The 22,109-nt window shown below is 34.9% G+C and overlaps 1 protein-coding gene and 1 long non-coding RNA gene across 4 annotated transcripts in view; both read right to left on the reverse strand.

Annotated features, from left to right (window-relative positions):
* LOC136028127 (E3 ubiquitin-protein ligase lubel-like) overlaps positions 1-22,109 on the reverse strand; it is a 203,273-nt gene that overhangs the window by 156,961 nt on the left and 24,203 nt on the right. For all 3 annotated transcript variants that reach the window (XR_010617748.1, XM_065705773.1, XM_065705774.1), the window contains exons 4-5: positions 8,877-9,038; positions 5,813-5,902 (exon numbers count right to left, since the gene is read on the reverse strand). Coding sequence is in view for 2 of the 3 variants with exons in the window: in XM_065705773.1 (XP_065561845.1) it covers positions 5,813-5,902; positions 8,877-9,038 (252 nt within the window). In the remaining variant the exon portion in view is untranslated. The remainder of the gene's footprint in view (positions 1-5,812; positions 5,903-8,876; positions 9,039-22,109) is intronic.
* LOC136028126 (uncharacterized) lies at positions 15,807-20,320 on the reverse strand. The gene is made up of 2 exons (XR_010617747.1): positions 19,485-20,320; positions 15,807-17,188 (listed from the first exon to the last, which is right to left on the reverse strand). It is a non-coding gene; the product is annotated as an uncharacterized LOC136028126 (long non-coding RNA).

Here is a 22,109-nt window from a genome sequence, read left to right on the forward strand (position 1 = left end):
GATGTTTTTGTTGCGTATATGAGGGGGGTCCAACCCTCGTCGATACCTCGCTCTTTACGCTAAAGCTTAAATTTTGTCTCAATTCCTTAATAATAACCTCTGAATCACAAAGGCCGTAGAATAAATAGTTGAAATGACTAAAAATACTTTAGCGTAAAGAGTGAGGTATAAGGAGGAGGTAAACCCCTCATATGCGTAATAACTTTTGTTCGTTTTAAGTTTTAATGCTTCTCCTTACTTTCAGTAGAAAAAACTTTTCATATTTATTTTTTCATTGTTTTTTCAAATAATACTAGAAAATCCTGCACCCCCTTCATTGAAATTCTCTTCCCCCATGAGAAGTTTCTCCATGGAAAATATTTCCACGTAACCCCCCCCCCCCTCCCTCAACTCTCCTCCCTAAACCAAAAAAACTCCTGAAAACGTCTGTACACTTCCAAGTAACCATTACTGTATGTAAACACAGGTCAAAGTTTGTAACTTGCAGCCCCTCCCACGCGGACTGCGGGGAAGTAGGTCGTCCCTAAAGACATAGTTATTAGGTTTTTCGACTATGGTGAATAAAATGGCTATCTCAGAATTTTGATCCGAAGACTTTGGGGAAAAATGAGCGTGGGAGGGGGCCTAGGGGCCCTCCAATTGTCCCTTTAAAAGGGCGCTAGAACTTTTGATTTCCGTTAGAATGAGTCCTCTCACGACATTCTAGGATTACTGAGTCGATACGATCACCCCTGGGGAAAAAACAAACAAAACAAAACAAGAGCTAAGAGCTCATATGGCACTTGTGACGAAGCAAGAAGAGCTAAGAGATCATATGGTATGAGCTCTAACAAAATTCTAAGAATCAATAGATTGATTTAAAAGGAAAATCAGAGGCTTAATGTCGATTAGGATTTAGAATAAGAGCTCAGAGTCACGATGTCCTTCTAAATATCAAAATTCATTAAGATCCGATTACCCACTCGTAAGTTATAAATACCTCATTTTTCCTGATTTTTCCTCTCCCTTTAGCCCCCCAGATGGTCGAATCTGGGAAAACGACTTTATCAAGTCAATTTGTGCAGGTCCCTGACACGCCTACCAATTTTCATCGTCCTAGCACGTCTAGAAGCACCAAACTCGCCAAATCACTGAACGCCTCCCCCTAACTCCCCCAAAGAGAGCGAATCCAGTACGGCTATGTCAATCACGTATCGAGGACATTTGCTTATTCTATCCACCAAGCTTCATCACGATTCCTCCTCTCAGTGTTTTGCAAGATTTCACCCTCCAACTCTCCCCAATGTCAAAAGATCTGGTCGGGATTTGAAATAAGAGCTCTGAGACATGAATTCCTTCTAAATATCAAATTTCATTAAGATCCGATCACCTATCCGTAAGATAAAAATACCCCAATTTTCACGTTATCCAAGAATTCAGGTTTCCCCCTCCAACTCCCCCCAAAAACACAGGATCTGGTCAGAATTTAAAATTAGAGCTTTAAAGCAAGATCCTTCTAAATATCAAATTTCATTGAGATCTGGTCACCTTTTCGTAAGTTACAAATACCTCATTTTTCCAAATTACCCCCCCCCCCAAACTCCACGAAAGAGAGCAGATCCGGTCCGGTTCTGTCAGTCACGTATCTTAGACAGGTTTTTATTCTTCCGAACCAGTTTCATCCTGATCTCTCCGCTTTAAGTATTTTCTAAGATTTCCGGTCCCCCCCCCCCGATGACTCTGGATCCGGGTCAGAATTAAAATAAGAGATCTGAGTTACGAGGTCCTTCTAAATACGAAGTTTCATGAAGATCCGATCACCCGTTCGTAAGTTAAAAATACCTCATTTTTTCTAATTTTTCGGAATTAACCCCCCCCCCCCCCCCAATTACCCCAAAGAGAGCGGATCCGTTCTGATTATGTCAATCATGTATCTAGGATTTGTGCTTATTTTTCTCACCAAGTTTCATCCGGATCCCTCCACTATAAGTGTTTTCCATGATTTTAGGTCCCTCCCCCCCCCAATGTCACCAGATCCGGTCGGGATTTAAAATAACAGCTTTGAGACACGATATCCTTCCAAACATCAAATTTCATTAAGATCTGATGAGCCGTTCGTAAGTTAAAAATACTTCATTTTTTCTATTCTCCCGAATTAACGCCCCCCCCCCCCAGATGTTCAAATAGGGAAAACGACTATTTCTAGTTCAATTTGGTCCGGTCCCTGATACGCCTGCCAAATTTCATCGTCCTAGCTTACCTGGAAGTGCCTAAAGTAGCAAAACCGGGACCAACAGACAGACCGACAGAATTTGCGATTGCTATATGTCACTTGGTTAATACCCAGTGCCATAAAAACAAATAAACACGCATCCGTGATCTGTCTTCTGGCAAAAAATGCGAAATTCCACATTTTTGCAAATAGGAGCTTGAAACTTCTACAAAAAGGTTCTTTTTGGGTTTATAACTTTGATGGGTATAACTGATCTTGATGAAACTTATATATTTAAAATCAGCATTAAAATGTGATTCTTTTGATGTAACTATTGGTATCAAAATTCCATTTTTTTAGAGTTTTCGGTTACCAGGAACTGCTTGAAAAATGCGAAATTTCACATTTTCGTATATAGGAGCTTTAAACATCAGCTGTTGATTTTTCTGATATATTTAATTTGATGATGTAATTTTAATTGAAATTACGTCTCTTTTTGGCTGTTTAATTTTATTTTCTAAAACTACGCAAATTATCACTTTTCATGAGCAAATTTCAATGTAATTAATTTGATATTAAAAAAACACAAAGTAGAAACAATAGGGATTTTTTTTTCCAAGACAGTGGATTCAATTCAGTGGACATTTCGACCCTATGTCCAAGGGTCGTCTTCAGCACTGCTAGATATATATATATATATATATATATATATAATATATATATATATATAATATATATATATATATATATATATATATATATATATATATATATATATATATATATATATATATATATATATATATATATATATATGTATTTTCTCGTGTTGTGGCCCTTGGACATAGGGCCGAAATATCCTCTGAATTGAATTCCACCATATTGGAAAGAAATTTACCTATTGTTCATACTTTGTGTTCGTTACATATGGAAAGGCAGTGGGGTTTTTGTCGCTATTTTAATTGTTTTGATAACTTTTAGTTTAATGAATTTCACTTATTTTAGGATTAACATGGAAAGCAGATGTGCTTGATTTACACATAATTATCCAAATCCATTTTTCAAGAGTTGTGTTCACTATTGGCACGAGTCGCTATTTACTTATAGTTTATTATCACGAACAATTTGCTATGTATTAAATCTAGAATTGGTGCCAAATATTATAACAGGGTACATTTCTTTGTCTGGAGTAAAGTGATAATATGATTAGGAGGATGACAGATTCACTTTGTTTTTCTTCCTTCGTTGTATGTAACGACATAAAAAAAAGGTCAAAATAATGTTACAAAGATTCATTTTAAGGTAGACCACTCATGAGCATATTAAGTATCTATTTAAAAGTAGGACTTGTCAATAGGTTGAATTAGAAATGAACATATACGTAGCCCATCTCAAAAATGGATCTTGAGTCATTGATAGCAAGACAATCTTGGGATTTGACAAGGTTATAAGAAGCTATATTTTTAAGACAGTTGACACAACGAAATAGATGTTTAAAAGTTTGTCCTTTAAATTGAAGTTTATAGGAGTTTATGTCATTTTATTTTTTCTCCTTTTTAAATCTTTTGCTTTCTTTACTCTGTCAGATTATACAGTTTTTCATATAGAAACTTTCATATAGCAATCTTCATCAGTTTATAGTCATAGTTAATATGATTAACAGTTAATTTGATATCGTCAATAATAAAATGCCATCGTTTTCATTGGAAATTTTTGACACAGATCTAAAGCTAAATAAGCTTCATGACCCCGCCTTCACGCAAGCGTAATGACAAATGTTTTCAACGGAAAAACAAGTAGCAACTGATTCCATGGCTATGATGGTTTGCGGTCTGTGAAGCTTCCCGAATTGTGCGCTATGAAATGTGTTTCATGTTTGGAGAACATTTCGCAACTATATATTACCATTACTGTGATCGAAAATAGTCAAACAGTTCGTGGTAACGAACTGTTAAGGAGCGACCCGGCTCAATAGTAAACGAAACTCTAAAAAACGGAATTTCGATACTAAAAGATACATCAAAAGAATCGGATTTTTATGCTGATTTTAAATATATAAATTTCATCAAATTTAGTCTTTGTCATCAAAAGTTACGAGCCTGAGAAAATTTGCCTTATTTTGGAAAATAGGGGGTAACACCCCCTAAAAGTCATAGGATCTTAACGAAAATTACACCACCGCATTCGGCGTATCAGAGAACCCTTTAGAAAAAATTCCAAGGTCCAATCTACAAAAATGTGGAATTTCGTATTTTTTGCCAGAAGAGAAATCACGGGTGCGTGTTTATTTGTTTTTTGTTTTTTTTTTTCCCCAGGGGTCATCGTATCGACCAAGTGGTCCTAGAGTGTTGCAAGAGGGCTCATTCTAACGGAAATGAAAAGTTCTAGTGCCCTTTTTAAGTGACCAAAAAAATTGGAGGGCACCTAGGCCCCCTTCCCACCCTCATTTTTTTCCCAAAGTCAACGGATCAAAATTTTGAGATAGCCATTTTGTTCCGCATAGTCGAAAACCATAATAACTATGTCTTTGGGGATGACTTACCCCCCACAGTCCCTGGGGGAGGGGCTGCAAGTTACAAACTTTGACCAATGTTTACATACAGTAATGGTTACTGGGAAGTGTACCGACGTTATCAGGGGGATTTTTTTGGTTTGGGTGTGGAGTTCAGGGGAGTTGGCTATATGGGAGGATCTTTCCTTGGAGGAGTATTTCATAGGGGAAGAGAAATTCAATGAAAAGGGCGCAGGACTTTCTAGCATTACTATAAAAAAAAAATGAAAATATAAACATGAAAAAGTTTTTTCAATTGGAAGTAAGGAGAAGCATTAAAACTTAAAACGAACAGAGATTATTACGCATATGAAGGGTTCTAAAAATACTTTAGCATAAAGAGCGAGATATTTAGGAGGAGATAAATACTTCGCTCTTTATGCTAAAAAATTTTTAAATAATTTCAACAATTTATTCTACGGCCTTTCTGATTCAGGGGTCATTCTTAAAGAATTGGGATAAAACGTAACGTAAGTTACGTAAGTTATGTACGTTTGTTACGTAAGTTAATTCTTAAGTTATGTTTTTTTTTTTTACTAATAAAAACGTTCGTAAAAAATTAAAAGATCTAGTTGCCTTTTTGAGTAACCGAAAAATTGGAGGGCAACTAGACCTCCTTCCCCACCCCCTATTTCTCAAAATCGTCTGATCAAAACTAAGAGAAAGCCATTTAGCCAAAAAAAGAATTAATATGCAAATTTCATTTTAGTAATTTATGCACGGAGAGCCAAAATCAGACATGCATTAATTCAAAAACTTTCAGAAATTAAATAAAAAAAAACAAGTTTTTTTAAATGAAAGTAAGGAGCGACATTAAAACTTAAAACGAACAGAAATTACTCCGTATATGAAAGGGGCTTTCCTCCTCGACACCCCGCTCCTTGCGCTAAAGTTTGATTCTTTCTCGCAACTCTACTTTTTAAAACAATAAAAAACTTTAGCGTAAGGAGCGGGGTGTCGAGGAGGAAAAGCCCCTTTCATATACGGAGTAATTTCTGTTCGTTTTAAGTTTTAATGTCGGTCCTTACTTTCATTTAAAAAAACTTGTTTTTTTTTATTTATTCACTTACAGTGTTGATGGTTCTCTTTGAAACATCCAAAACTGAGCTTGGAAGGGTTAGCTCTTTCCGAGTAGTTGATGGAGTCGCAACTTCGTCCGGCTGGAAAAAAGAAACAATAAGAAAAGAAACCTACAGGAAAAAGGATTTACCACCATGGATTTACTTGGGGATTCAATTTAAAACGGGATAATTCTCATATTCTTAAACTCAATAGACCTTAGATTAATTCAAGGCATCCCAGAAAACACTTTGTCGAACAAGGATAATATTGTTCTTTGCACAAAAATAAATAGTAAAAATCCAATGTTTGATGTGTGACACATGCAGATGTGCCGAGATAACCTTAATAGCTACGCTATACCAATGTCTTTTGTTTTTTTCCTTGGAATTACATTCAACAGATAATTTAGTCTTGCAATTACATTATCTTTCATCTTATCTCTCATCTAAGTGAGAAACTTACAAAAGCGTTTGGTGTGATAGTTCGCTGTAAAGCTAGCTACAGCAGGCGTATTCTCGTCCGATGCCTCATGTCCTCATATTTACGTCAATTTGGAATGTGTTTGCTATTAGATCCGCATATTTTCGTTTCACGAAATTTCTCTTGTGTATACCCCTATGCGCTAGAAACAAAGCCTAGTGTCAGCCTACGGGTTAACTGGGCCACTAACCGTGGCTGAGCGGCGTCTTGGTAGCTATTTTTCTAAGCTTGATAGGACAAACAGCCTCCATCATGCTATGTGTTAGTAGAAATATTTGAATATATTCTTATTAGTATAGTCTTCTTTGTGAGTGTCTTCTTCTTTCTTTCTTTTTGCTGTTTTCTTTTTTGGTTTTTTGTCTTCTCATCTACTCCATATTGAACCCTTGTGTGTTTTTTGGCACGATAAAGATATTGATTGATTTATTTATTTATTACATTTTATTGGTTTAAGAATACTACTTCTGATTGCACTTACTTCCTTCTAATTTTTCGGTGACGAATATATCTGTTCACTGTCGATGAATCGACAGTGAACAGATATAAAATATTTAACTGAATAATTCGAACACGTATACGGTGTTCATCATCAGCAGTAAAATTTTTATTGTTGTTTTTCGTTTTTATATAATGTTTTTATTGATGTCTTTTAGTTTTACTCCTGGTGATGAACACTGTATGTGTTCGAAATATCCAGTTAAAAAATTTTCATCTGTCCACTGTCGGTTAAAAGGTTTCATCCCTATTTTGAACTGTTATACTTTCGTCATGGAAAGGCAGTGTGGTCTTCGAAGTTATCTAAGAAAGAGCAACAAAAAAAAATATTTACGTTTTTACGGACATGAAATGATGCGATAAGATAAAATATGTGAAAATAAATATACGGAACCTAAACATGATTCTTAAGGCAAACTAAGCTTATTAAAAGGGAAAGAAGACAAGAAACTGTTTATATTAACCATTTCATTTCGTCATACTACTTTGTAAAGACCTGGACGACAATTACATATGTAAGAAAAAAAAATGCTTGACTGTCAAATTTGACCTGTTGACTATTTTCTAATATGTTTTCACGCATTTTATAAGTTAACATCGTGTTTAAAAAAAATTAGTTTCCCGATTTTCAAACAATTCATGGCAACGAACTGTAGTTAAGGAGCAATGCGGTTTAATAGTAAACGAAGCTTTAAAAACAGAGTGTTGATATCAATGGATACGTCAAAAGAATCGAATTTTGAGGCTTATTCAAAATATATAAAACTTATCAAGTTCAGTGTTACCCATATAAAATTACGAGCCTGCGAAAATGATCTTGGTGATCTTAATGAAAATCACACCATTAGATTCAACATATTACTACTGTAGAGGTTTCAACCTTCTACTTACAAAACTGTCGAATTTCGTATTTTTGCCAAAAGCAAGATTGCTGATCCGTGTTTATTTAATTTTTTTTGCAATGGGCGATTGTATTGAACCAGAAATCCTGGAAGATCGGGAGAGTGTTCATTTGATTTAAATCAGAAGTTCTAGTGCCCTATCCAAACGAACAAAACGTTTGGAGGGTAGCTAGCCTCCCTCCCACACCCATTTTTCCCAAAGTCTTCCGATCAAAATTTTGAGATAGCCATTTTTTCAGCATACTCAAAAGATCTAATAACCATGTCTTTGAGGATTACTTGACTCCCCACAGCCCGCTGGGGATGAGCTTCAAGCTATAAACTTTGCTCTTTATTTACATGTAGTATTGGCTGTTGGGAAGTATGTAGATACTTTTAGCGGGTGGGTTTTTATTTGGGGGGGGGGGGGTTACATGGAAGGATCTTACCATACAGGAAGTTTTCATGGGAAAGAAAATTTTTTATAGATTGGAGGGGGGAGATAGAATTCCCGGCATTATTTAAAAAACCATCAGAAATTAAATAAAAAAACAAACAAATTGTATGAACCAAAAGTAAGTAGGAACATTAAAACTTAGAACGAAAAGAAATTGTTAAATGTATGAGGGGGGGTTCTCCTCTCCTCAGTACTTCGTTCTTTATGCTAGAGTTTTTTTCTTAGAACTTTTAAAGAGCTTATTATTCTGATAAAACGGTCCATGTGTTTCAGAAGTAATCCTTCAACAACTGGCGCTAAAAGTCAAATATTAGCGTAAACAGCGAGGCATTAAGGAGGGGCAGCCACCCTAATAAACCTAATAATTTCTGTTCGTGTTAAGTTTTAATCTTGCTCCTTACTTTCAGTTGAAAAAACGTGTTTTCTTTTCAAATTTAATTAACATCTTAAATCGGTTTAAGTAGTAAGCCAGCGTTCAATAGCCACCAAAGGTAATTTAATCAGAGCGGGGGATATTATATGAAAAGGGCCATTTTAGCTTTTATGCAGTCTAAAATTAGAGTATTGGAGAAATGTTTGGACAATTTAACGCGATCTTTCTAGAAATAAGGAATAAACAAGTGAAAAAACAAAAACAAAACAAAACAGAAGTCAGAAGTTCCAATCAGAAGTATCGTATATTTTGAGTGTCTGTTATTAATTTTTTTTTACGATTTGACACAGGACTATACAAGTAAGAGCAAGTACTTAGTTACTTACTTGTCGATTCATTTCCTTTCTGGGCAGCATAGGTGTAATAAATCCTGGTGGGCGAGGTTTTCTTCTTGGGGGCGGGATAGGTGGTGCTGCACGCTCACATTTCGGAGGCAGTGGTGGACGATTTGATTTTTCACTTCTCACATTTTTCTTAACATCAATAGCCTGCAACATATAAATATTCAACGAAGGAATATTATCATGAAAAATAATATAATTTTATTTTATTCCTCACATAAGTTACAAAACGGGCGGTTCATTTGACGAATATCTGTTCAATTCACTTTGTTAAAGATAAACATACAATATGACTATTTAAACTCTTTATACTTTTTACAAAATAAAATAAACACTACCGTCACAAACACTATTTAGCAGGAACCCTCAATCTGTAATGTAGATATTTTCGGAAGCGAACAAGATTGATCCACGGTAAAGTTCTGTTCTTAGAAATTCTTTCCTCCAAAACAACAATTCTAGCCTAAGAAGAGTCAAAATGTTTTTGAGTAAAATCGCACAAAAAACAACAATTTAATCTATAATAAGCAGAAGGGTGAAACCGTGTACCGAAAAAAAAACTTACATAGATAATTCATATACAATAAAACAACATAATTAATTTGAACTATGTATTTAACTTCACAGTTTTTGGGAATACAGACCTACTACCAAGAAGGTGACGCATTCGTCTCTAAAATTTTCCCTCTATTTTCACGTTTTCGTTTTTTTTTTTTTTTTTTTTTTTTTTTTTTTTTTTTTTTTTTTTTTTTTTTTTTTTTTTTTTTTTTTTTTTTGGTTATACAGACAAGTTTTTCTAACTTTACAAGGTAGTAAAGTTTTATTTGTATTTCCATGTCTAATACAAGGTGCTTTTTGCGTTCGTGTAAGATCCATCTTTCTGCAATAGTCTTACACATTTCGGAATAATATTTTTAAATGATTTATTTCATTTCACGAGGCTTAAACAAAAGCCTTATTTTAATCGTTTTGAGTTATTTGATTAACAGATTTATAATGGGCTGCTTCAAGTTTTGTTACTTTTTGTTAATTATCCCGATATCCTGATTTGGTGTGTATTACGTATAATTAGGTGAAGTCGTTTTATAGCAAAAATTATGATATTCCGACCTTATTTTCAATAGTTATTTTTTCGGCATTACATTTTAAGAATATGTCAGTTATGAACTTTATACCAGAAAGAAGTTAAAAAAGTTAAAATTAGGAACTTTAGGCCAAAAGTTCATTCTCAAATTTCTCAAATACTCATGTCGAAATTTTACAAATTCTATCCTCTATGTTTGATCTAATTTTATGCTGTTAATTTCCATAGTTTTTTTTTACCAGAATCAGACCCGGTAATTAATAAGCCAAGTAGCAACATAAAATAAACAGACGTGGAACTGTTGCCAGATTTTTTTATTTTTTTACCAGAATCAGACTCGGTAATTAATAAGCCAAGCAGCGACCTAAAATAAACAGACGTAGAACTGTTGCCAGAATTTTTCTTTTTTACCAGAATCAGTCCCGGTAATTAATAAGCCAAGCAGATACCTAAAATAAACAGACGTGGAACTGTTGCCAGAATTTTTATTTTATTTTTTTTTTACCAGAATCAGACCCGGTAATTAATAAGCCAAGCAGCGACCTAAAATAAACAGACGTGGAACTATTGCCAGAATTTTTTTTACGAGAATCAGACCCAGTAATTAATAAGCCAAGCAGCGACCTAAAACAAACAGACGTGGAACTCTTGCCAACATTTAAACTACCTGTTTAACCTTTCGTTTACCTTAAGGCGTTTTTAAACAAAAACGGTTGTTTCTGCGCGATCTGTTGAATTTCATCCGTTTCTAGTGGCAGGTTAAATGCTTCAAAACAATTCAACGGCTACGTTGAAATATTTCTACTGAGCCATTAAAAAACGTAGCCATTAAGATTGAATAGACAAATTTCAAGAGTCCATTGTCCATTAATAAATGACAAAAGAGAAGAAGGGCCAAATCGGAATACTATATATGTGAAAATGTTTGCTATTCTCCTACATCCGCAATCCTTGAGCCGTTATGTGTTAAAAAATCGGAATAGTATATATGTGAAAATGTTTGCTATTCTCCTACATCCGCAATCCGTGAGACGTTATGTGTTAAAAAATTGGAATAGTATCTATGTGAAAATGTTTGCTATTCTCCTGCATTCGCTATCCGTGAGCCATTATGCGTTAAAGAGTCAGAAAAGTATCTATGTGAAAATGTTTGCTATTCTCCTGCATCCGCTATCCGTGAGCCCTTATACGTTAAAAAGTCGGAATAGTATCTATGTGAAAATATTTGCTATTCTACTGCATCCGCTATCCGTGAGCCGTTATGCGTTAAAAATCGCCATAGTATGAGCCAAGGGTAAGGGTTGTACTACAAAAGCCCTGTAATTTTCAAAGCCACCTATCTTCAAAATAGTAAAACTTCGGACCGGCGAGCACACCATGGGATATCAAGTCGCTCGCCATCCATCTTGGATTTTATTATTAATAGTTGACTTGGGGCCTGGCGCTTCACTAGCCTCGGATAAATGGGCTCATCCCAGTTGGTTAAGTCCATTTGAGAGCTAATATGTTCACCATTTTCCAAATAATTTCATAAATTATCAGTTTTATCTTGTAATAGGAGAGAATCATTGTCTTCATAATACGCTTGAACTTCTCCCTTCCTCGGCCATTGGAGCTTACAAACATTATAATAGAAAGACAACATGGGTTTTGATTTTTTTTTTTTTTTTGAAATTGCACTACCACCAGCAATATTTTTATTCAAAACGACATTTCTTTGTTTCCTATGTAAGAGGGTCATATTGGAGTCTATGATGGTGAATGACGTGTAGTTGGTATCGGTAGTGGTTCAAGCACATTCTTTTGAGACGATTACAAGGTCAAAACGACTCCTATTGCGCACGCCTTCACACATTTTACCGAAGGCTGAATTTAAAACGAGCTTGAAGATTTCTTTGTCAGCCTTTGTTTTTGCTTCTGAAAATTTACTGACAAAAGCGTCAATAAACGTTGTCATGCATGGCTTTTGACCAAATGGAGGGCTCTATGAATCTTTGGGACCCTGAAACCATTGGCTACCATCCGTCGCAAAACAACATGATGAACAACAATATTCTGTTTCGGATCAAGGTTCCCATTAAGTTTTTATTTTGAAGGTGTCTAGTGTATATCCCCATCCTCTACCAAAGATAAATTATATGGACTAAAAAGGCTTTAGTCATCAGTCTGTTTATGCAGGCAAAAACAAAATCCTTTACTGAGTCATGAAGTTCCAGTGGTATTTTTCCATCATTTTCGAAAAACTATCCTTACGGTCAATTCTCCTCCAAATTGACAATGTCGGGGAAACATGGATCACAAGGATTTGTATGCCATTTGTAATGCAAACACGGCAGAGAGTAGACTTGACTTTTCACCGATGCGTTGTCCAGTCGGATCAGTTTGCAGGATACGATCCCCGTTAAAGATATACCCTCCCCGAATAGATACCTCTACAAATAAGTGCTGATCCAAGTCGGTAATCAGACCTATTTCGTCTTTACTGATTTTTAAAATTAAATTCATCACCAGATGAGGAGGAGGGGGAAACTATTATTATCCTCACTGTACTTTAATGAATTTACTTAGGGATTAGGGAAAACTATAGAAATCTAAAGTACATATTTTTTTTCAGCACGTTTTACCATTATCTATTGTTTTCTATAGGAGATCTAAGACTAGCAGCTTCTCAGATGACTTGGGTAAAATATTATAAGAAAAAGAACCATCTACCCATGCACCATCAACAACTTCATCTTTCTGCAAACGCGCCAAAGCTGGTAGAAATTATTGTTGTCTAATATTCAGATTACATGATTTATGAGCCAGTCCATGAAAGTTGCTACCTCCCGACCAAATTGGATTGCTTGAATGGTCAGGATTAGGAATTGAAATTCCTCCCCCACTACCCTCAATAAATTTCTTCTTACTAATCCAATACATTTTCTGATTTTTCATGGCTAACTCGCCCTGTGGTTATAGAGTCATTGGATAATTTACGTTGCACATACGTGAAAATGACTTATTTTCTGTTTTATAAGTGCAACCATAACTGTATACAATCTTTCCCACCCAATGTCTCAAATACCTCCACTAATGGCATGATATTACTCAAGTATCTTTGGACTGGGTACGAGAGACTGCAATGGCTTCATGTTCTTTGACACGATTTAATTTGAAGAATCATACACATATGTGAGCTTGCCCTTGCAGTCTAAGGCAACCTTTGCATTCTGTATTAGTGAATCTTGAAAGGTCTTGAAACGCAAGATAGCCTTGTCATCGCTAACCGTTTCCACAGATCGGTACCCATGACACTTACAGTGTCTCTTATGATGCTTTAGTTTTCATTAACTACAAAATCTAGAAAGACACGTTGGATAATAATAGCATAGTCCATCACGTTTTTTCCCCTACCCGGAAACCGACTAATATATGTAATTGGATTAAAATGCCTCAATGAATCAGGTTCTGTAGCAGGCGTGTAAAGAAGTCATACCCTTTGCTTCACTGATTCAATGGACGGCGCCCTCACTATATATATCACCCCCTTTTTATCTATTTGATCACCCTCCTCAAACTCTGTTTCATTTTGTAAAACAGTAAAATCAATCTTTAAATATTCATTAGCCCGTTCAAAATATCTATCCTCTTAAATATTACTGGATATTGACCACTTATTAAATTGAAATCTACCTTAGAAAACATTGTCCAATCCCCATTAGCTGCCAAATTGTCCGAATTTGTCTTGCTAGCATTCATCAACAGGGGTTATGGGCTGCTATAAGGAATACGCATTTGAAACACTGAAACCCTGTACTGAAACAAATCTGTTTTGCGCCTCTTCAACCTCCCTAAATCTGAATAATATTTCAAAACAAAAGTCTTCTTCTAGGCCCCACCAGCTTTTAAAATATTTCTTTTTAATTTACATATATTTACATTTAAATTTTCAATAAATAAAACACTGCTCCACTCCCCTTCTCATTATAGTTACCAAGTTTGGCAAATACTGTCTATTCACTCCATGAATACATCCTCAAAATTCCCCATTGCGGTTGAATTGTTAGAGCTTCAGGTTGCACATAGTGTAAATATACATAATCCGATTTTTCACTTAAATAAAATATTTGTGCGATAGTTGCTTTTATGCTATCCCTCCCTATTTCCTTAATGTTATATATCCCTCCCTATTTCCTTAATGTTATATATCCCTCCCTATTATGCTATCCCTCCCTATTTATACTATCCCTCCCCATTTTTGAATCTGTCGTTCATTAAGAGCTTGAATCTCGCCTATATAAGAGTGTACTATGTCAATTGGATCTGTGATAAGATCCTCCGCTATCAATGTATTAAATGGATCCCCAGATTTGACCTTATAAACATATATGTTGTGTAAGGCAGAGTTTGACAAATAAAAGTCTGGCAACACATAGGTTGTTGCAGAAGTTTCCTCTACTACACCACTACCACTCTGTCCTTCTTCTACATCAATTTCTATAAGAGGGTTGGAGCACGGCAGCCAGTTGACTATGCACATATTCGAGAGCATTTAGACTAAGATGGTCAGCCCAAGCAAAATTATTCTCTGGTACACTTTGCTCTTTCAATGTACTTGGCTGAGCCGGGGTAATGTTCATTGAAAAATTAGGGGGAGTTGCATCTCATCTTCCAATAGTTCATGAGCATTTGGACTGAACTGGTCAATCCAAGCATAATCATTCCCTATTACACTCTGCTCTTCAAAGGAATTTGGCTGAGCTGGGGTAATGTCGGTTGAAATAATAGGGGGAGTCACATTTGCCTCTCCAAAGCATTCTTTCAAAAATTTATCAATCCACTCTGGATCATCGTTATTTTCAGAGGGCAAGTCAATAAGGTGATTATCATGCAATACATTATCAACACTCCCCTCTCCAAACAATCTTTCAATAGTTTGTCATACCATTCTAGCTGACTGTTAACGGAGGGCAAGTCAATAAGGTGATCATCCTGAAATTCTACTAGTGGTAACAATATAGGTATTCCATACCCTCAAAGAGGTTGTACGTTTCTTGAGTTGGTGATAATTCAGTTAAGCTAACCTACAATAATAATTATAGAATATTATTTTATATATATAGATATTTTCTTTATGAAATTGGTAGGTTTTATAAAGCGCGCGTAAGTCGTTACGCGCCATATTAGTTACGCGCCATTGTAGTTGTGTCCCTGTGTCCCACCTGTGAATATATATATATATATATATATATATATATATATATATATATATATATATATATATATATATATATATATATATATATATATATATATATATGTTTTTAACTACGTAAAACTTGCGAATATACAACATTCTTCGCTGTCCCATTGTCTGTACATATAAATAGATCTTGAACATGCAACATATAATTGTCCATGAGAAAAACAATCCGTATTCAGATCTATACCTCGTTATTCTAATGATTGCCCTTGAGCTTTGTTGATGGTGATTGCTAATCAAACATTCCCTGTGTCCCCATCGTCATTTATATATCCCCCTGTGCCCCCCGGCGTCCCCGTTGTAGTTGTGTCCCTGTGTCCCAGTTGTCATTTGTAGTCGACAAACATGACGTCAGTCGACACACAAACATGACGTCAGTCGACACATACGTCCCAGTCGTCATTTGTGTCCCGGTGTCCCAGTCTGTAATTTCTCTTTGAGTGTCCCGGTCGTCATTTATATTCCCTGTGTCCTGGTCTGTACATACATTCGTTTTTTAATTGGTATATGATGGAATAAATTTTTTTGTTTTTTTCCTTTTTTCTTTTTAACTTTTTTTGGTTTTTAGTTTTTTATTAGTTTTTAGTTGTTTTTTTTTCTTTTTAGTTTTTTGCTGTTTTTACCCTTTTTTTAGTTTTTTAGTTTTTTTCTTTTTAGTTTTTAGTTTTTTACCTTTTTTTAGTTTTTTTTTTAGTTTTTTAGCTTTTTAGTTTTTTTAGTAGTTTTTACCTGTTTTTTAGTTTTTTTAGTTTTTTTTTTCTTTTTTAGTTTTTTTCTTCTTTTGTTGCTAAGGCCAAGGTTCGAACCTGGAACCTCTCGGACCTAGAACCTGGAACATAATGCTTTACCAACTCAGTTACTTCGGCTTGAATACATTTACCTTTTTTAGTTTTTTTTTATTTTTATTTTTTTAGTTTTCTTTTTCTCCTTTATTTGTCAGTTTTTTTACTTTTTTTAGTTTTTTTTTCTTTTTCAGTTTTTAGTTTTTTTTTAGTTTTTATAGTTTTTTTATTAGTTTTTATTTATTTTTTATTTTTAGTTTTTTTGTAGTTTTTACCTTTTTTTTATTTTTTTTAGTTTTTTTTAGTTTTTTAGTTTTTAGTTTTTTACCTTTTTTTTAGTTTTTTAGCTTTTTTAGTTTTTTTAGTATTTTCTTTTTAGTTTTTTTTGTAATTTTTATCTTTTTAGTTTTTTTTCGTCTTTTGTATTAATGCTAAAGCCAAGGTTCGAACCTGGAGCCTCTCGGACCTAGAACCTGGAACATAACGCCTTACCAACTGAGCTACTGTATTTGTATCGGATTAACGACGCTTCTTGACTACTAAGGTCTCTGCGTCGGCCCTGTAGTGCATTCCTGCAGCATGGTTCGATCTCTGGGTCCCGTATTACCACGTTAAGGTCAAACCCACTGCGCCAACACAGGTAGTCATATAACTGAGCTACTTCGGCTTGAACACATTCGTTTTTGAATTGGTATGTGATGCAATAATTCAGACGTCATATGCGGACAGTGACGTCACTCGACACACAGACATACAGACAACTTTATCTATCTACTAGCTGTTGGGGTGGCGCTTCGCGCCCCCCCAGGCCCCCCGCGCGCGTAAGTCGTTACGCGCCATATTAGTTACGCGCCATTGTAGTTGTGTCCCTGTGTCCCACCTGTGAATATAGATAGATTTATATATGTGTTTCAAACTACGTAAAAATTGCGAATATACCTTTTTTAGTTTATTTCTTCTTTTGTATTAATGCTAAAGCCAAGGGTCAAACCTGGAGCCTCTCGGACCTAGAACCTGAAACATAACGCTTTACCAACTCAGCTACTTCGGCTTGAATACATTCGTTTTGAGCAGCTTCCTCGGGTGTTGCCATTGTAGGTTCTTCAGTCATTTTACAATTAGAAATTTCTCTTTCAACGGTCTTCTTACAATTAAAAATTTGTCTTTGAACGATATTCTTAAATACCTGTGTCCTGGTCGTCATTTATATTCCCTGTGTCCCGGTATCCCAGTATAATTTCTCTTTGAGTGTCCCGGTCGTTATTTATATTCCCTATGTCCCGGTCGTCATTTGTGTCCCGGTCTGTAATTTCTCTTTGAGTGTTTTTTCTTTTTAGTATTTTTTAGTTTTTTACATTTTTTCTTTTTTCAGTTTTCTTTTTCTTCTTTATTTTTCAGCTTCACTATAAAATACATATCGCCGAACCTTTGTTTTTTTAACTAAAATCTGGTAGGCATTGATGACCTTATCCAAGTCAAATTCCCAAACCCAATCATCATCGCTATCATTTTCAGTTTTGATATGTTTTGACTCTCGCTGTCCAGGTGGATCTTCATCTAACTGCGCGGTTTTGCGTTCTTTAACCTCAAGCCTGTTTCCTTGCTGTTCTTTTGATTCCTCGGCACGCTTTCTTTTCTGACTTTCTCTATCAGCAGCAAGTTTTTTGGCATAGACTCTTTGAGCATCTTCATCGGCTTTTGCCATTGTAAGTTCATCAGTCATTTTAAACTTAAACATTAATAGATTTCTACGTGAACATATATGTCTTAAATATCTTTAATGACATCACCGTCATAGCAAAAATGACGACAACTAACTTCATGACGTCAGTCGACACAGAAACATGACGTCACCTGATCCAATGACAGACAACTTATTTTTATATATATAGATAGATAGATAGAAGATATATATATATATATATATATATATATATATATATTATATATATATATATATATATATATATATATATATATATATATATATATATATATATATGTCCAAAAATGAATTGATTGAAAAAGTATTTCCGAATATTCTAAAAAATTATAAAAATAATAAATGGCTAAGTGAAAGAGCGATTCTCGCACCCAAAAATATAGACGTCCACGAAATCAAAAATATTGTTTTGACCAAGATTCGAGACCAGGCAGTCCTTTACAAGTCAGTCGACACAGTTTTGGAACCAAATGAAGCGGTTAATTATCCATCTGAATTTTTAAATTCCATAGATCTTTCAGGGTTTCCACCACACGTGCTACAACTAAAAATAGGCGTACCAATAATACTTTTAAGAAATATCAACCCACCAAAGCTTTGCAATGGCACGCGACTTGCCGTAAAAAAAAAATAATGGAAAACCTAATAGAGACCACAATCTTGACAGGGCCTTTTGAGGGTGAGGCTGTTCTTATTCCTCGCATTCCCATGATTCCAACGGATCTGCCTTTTCAATTTAAAAGATTGCAATTCCCAATTCGATTAGCATTTGCAATCACCATTAACAAAGCTCAAGGTCAATCTTTAGAAAAATGTGGTATAGATCTTAATACTGATTGTTTTTCCCATGGACAATTGTACGTTGCATGTTCGAGGGTCGGTAAACCTGACAATCAATTTATATGCAGCGACAATTGGACAGCGAAGAATGTTGTATATTCGCAAGTTTTACGCAGTTAATTTGTATTGTATCTAAATATCTATCTATCTATATAAAAACGAATTGTGTGTATGCATGTTTGTTTGTTTGTAAAAAGAGCGTTTGCATATGACGTCATTATTAGTACCTACGGCTTTGTATATGCACAGACAATGGGAAAGCCAAGAATGTTGTATATTCGCAATTTTTACGTAGTTTAACTCCTGCAGACGAAATGAATGCTTGCCTGAAAAATTCTAATTTATGGGCACACGTAAAAATATTAAAATTAACTACAAATATGCGTGTCCGATTGCAAAACGATGACTCTGGTCAAACATTTTCAGATCAATTGCTGGCAATTGGAAACGGAAAGCTCCCAGTAGTGGGAAAGCCAAAAATGTTGTATATTCGCAGTTTTTACGTAGATTGAAACACATATAAAATCTCTCTATATTCACAGGTGGGACACAGGGACATAACTACAATGGCGCGTAACTAATATGGCGCGTAACGACTTACGCGCGCGGGGGGGCTTGGGGGGGGGCGCGAAGCACCCCACCAACTAGGTGTTGGGGTGGCGCGAAGCGCCACCCCAACAGCTAGTATATATATATATATATATATATATATATATATATATATATGTATGTATATATATATATATATATATATATATATATAATATATATATATATATATATATATATATATATATATATATATATATATATATATATATATATATATATATATATATATATATATATATATATATATATATATATATATATATATATATATTTTCTTTTTAGTTTTTTTGTAGTTTTTCTTGAATACCTGTGTCTTGGTCGTCATTTATATTCCCTGTGTCCCGGTCGTCATTTGTGTCCCGGTATCCCAGTCTGTAATTTCTCTTTGAGTGTCCCGGTCGTTATTTATATTCCCTCTGTCCCGGTCTGTAATTTCTCTTTGAGTTTTTTTTCTTTTTAGTATTTTTTTTGTTTTTTACATTTTTTCTTTTTTCAGTTTTCTTTTTCTTCTTTATTTGTCAGCTTCACTATGAAATACATATCGCCGAACCTTTGTTTTTTAAACTAAAATCTGGTAGGCATTGATGACCTTATCCAAGTCAAAATCCCAAACCCAATCATCATCACTATCATTTTCAGTTTTGATATGTTTTGACTCTCGCTGTCCAGGTGGATCTTCATCTAACTGCGCGGTTTTGCGTTCTTTAGCCTCGAGCCTGTTTCCTTGCTGTTCTTTTGATTCCTCGGCACGCTTTCTTTTCTGACTTTCTCTATCAGCAGCAAGTTTTTTGGCATAGACTCTTTGAGCATCTTCATCGGCTTTTGCCATTGTAAGTTCATCAGTCATTTTAAACTTAAACATTAATAGATTTCTACGTGAACATACATGTCTTAAATATCTTTAATGACGTCACCGTCATAGCAAAAATGACGACAACTAACTTCATGACGTCAGTCGACACAGAAACATGACGTCACCTGATTCACAGACAGACAACTTATTTTTATATATATAGATAGAAGATAGATATATCTATATATATATATAAATAAGTTGTCTGTGTGTGTGTGTGTGTGTGTATGTGTGTGTGTGTCGAGTGACGTCATGTTTGTGTGTCGACTGACGTTATGTTTGTCGACTGACGTCATATTTGTCAACTGATGAAATTACATACCGGGACACAAATGATGACCGGGACACAGGGAATATCAATGACGACCGGGAACCACGAAGAGAAATTACAGACTGGGACGCCCGGACACAAATCATGACGGGGACACAGGGAATATAAATGACGAACGGGACACAGGGACACAAATACAACGGGGACGCCGGGGGCACAGGCGGGATATATAAATGACGACCGGGACACAAATGACGACCAGGACACCCGGACACTCAAAGAGAAATTACAAACTGGGACACCGGGATACAAATGACGACCGGGACACAGAGACACATCATTAGAATAATGAGTTATAGATCTGAATACGGATTGTTTTTCCCATGGACAATTATATGTTGCATGTTCAAGAGTCAGTAAACCTGAAAATCTATTTATATCCACAGACAATGGGACAGCGAAGAATGTTGTATATTCGTATGTTTTACGTGGTTAAAAACACACACATATATATATATATATATATATATATATATATACATATATATATATATATATATATATATATATATATATATATATATATATATATATATATATATATATATATATATATATATATATATATATATATATATTTATATATATATATATATATATATATATATATATATATATATATATATATATATATATATATATATATATATATATATATATATATATATATATATTTATATCTCTATTCGCAGGTGGGACACAGGGAGTCCCTTTCCTCGTTGGTCATGCGGAAGCTAGGATGAATCCTGGGCCAGACAAAAGTTTTACAATACAGGTGCCCAACTGAGCAATTTTTTGGTAGCCGTTGATTTTGGGGCTTGTACTTGTAATTTTCTTCCAGGGATATGTTCATTAATGTTGCAAGCAAGCTTATTCAAAAGATCTAAGATTTAGAAAAGAAATTCGAGAGAACTATAACTAATTCGTAAATTTTCTTGTGGTTACTTATTAATTCAAACCCTATAATAATAACATGAAGCATCATAAGCAAGATTGTACATAATTATAAGTACCTTGTGATGGTAAAGTGGATCAGACCTTGTACTTAATGCAAAGGTACTCAGGTTCAAATCTCTCCATTGCAAGGAAAGGTGTTCTTTACAATCATAAATAAATATTTTGCTCAGACGTTAACTTAGAAATATTATTTTGTACATACGACAATAGATCACTCGTGTTGTAACCTTGTTCACGATCCAATTCTACACATGTCGAAACAGCAGCGGTACGATTAGGTGAAGGCATTCCCAAATCCTAAAGAGGTTTGTTTGCCATACATGAGCACAAATCTTCAATAATAAGTAAAGTGTAGTTATAAATTTCTGATGTAAAATCAAAAGTCATATCTGATGTCTCTAACCGTTTTTGATGGAGTATATCCTCGGCCATTTTCGATTTATATTTCTCCCATAACTCTGTAGGAGCTGAAGGAGAGCAAGTTGTTAGTATTCCAAACAATGCACGAATTTGACTTGGATTGACGTTTCGCACACGTCATTGATGCAGTTATCCCAGTGTTGGTCATTCTCCAATAAATTCAGATCTTGGCATGCACTACGGTAAGTGTTATGTATAGCACCGTTTACAGTTCTCAAATGCTCAAAGGACGTCAACGTTTATGTGTGCATTAAATGTTTTTGATAATAAAGGGGAATATGGAACAACCCACTGGTTATCTATTTCGATGGTGGTACGCTTCTTTATTATTGCTGTTTTACAACCATCTTCAGTAGATCTTCTTCTAAATT

Source organism: Artemia franciscana, chromosome 6 (assembly GCF_032884065.1).
Source record: "Artemia franciscana chromosome 6, ASM3288406v1, whole genome shotgun sequence".
NCBI classification, from domain to species: domain Eukaryota; kingdom Metazoa; phylum Arthropoda; class Branchiopoda; order Anostraca; family Artemiidae; genus Artemia; species Artemia franciscana.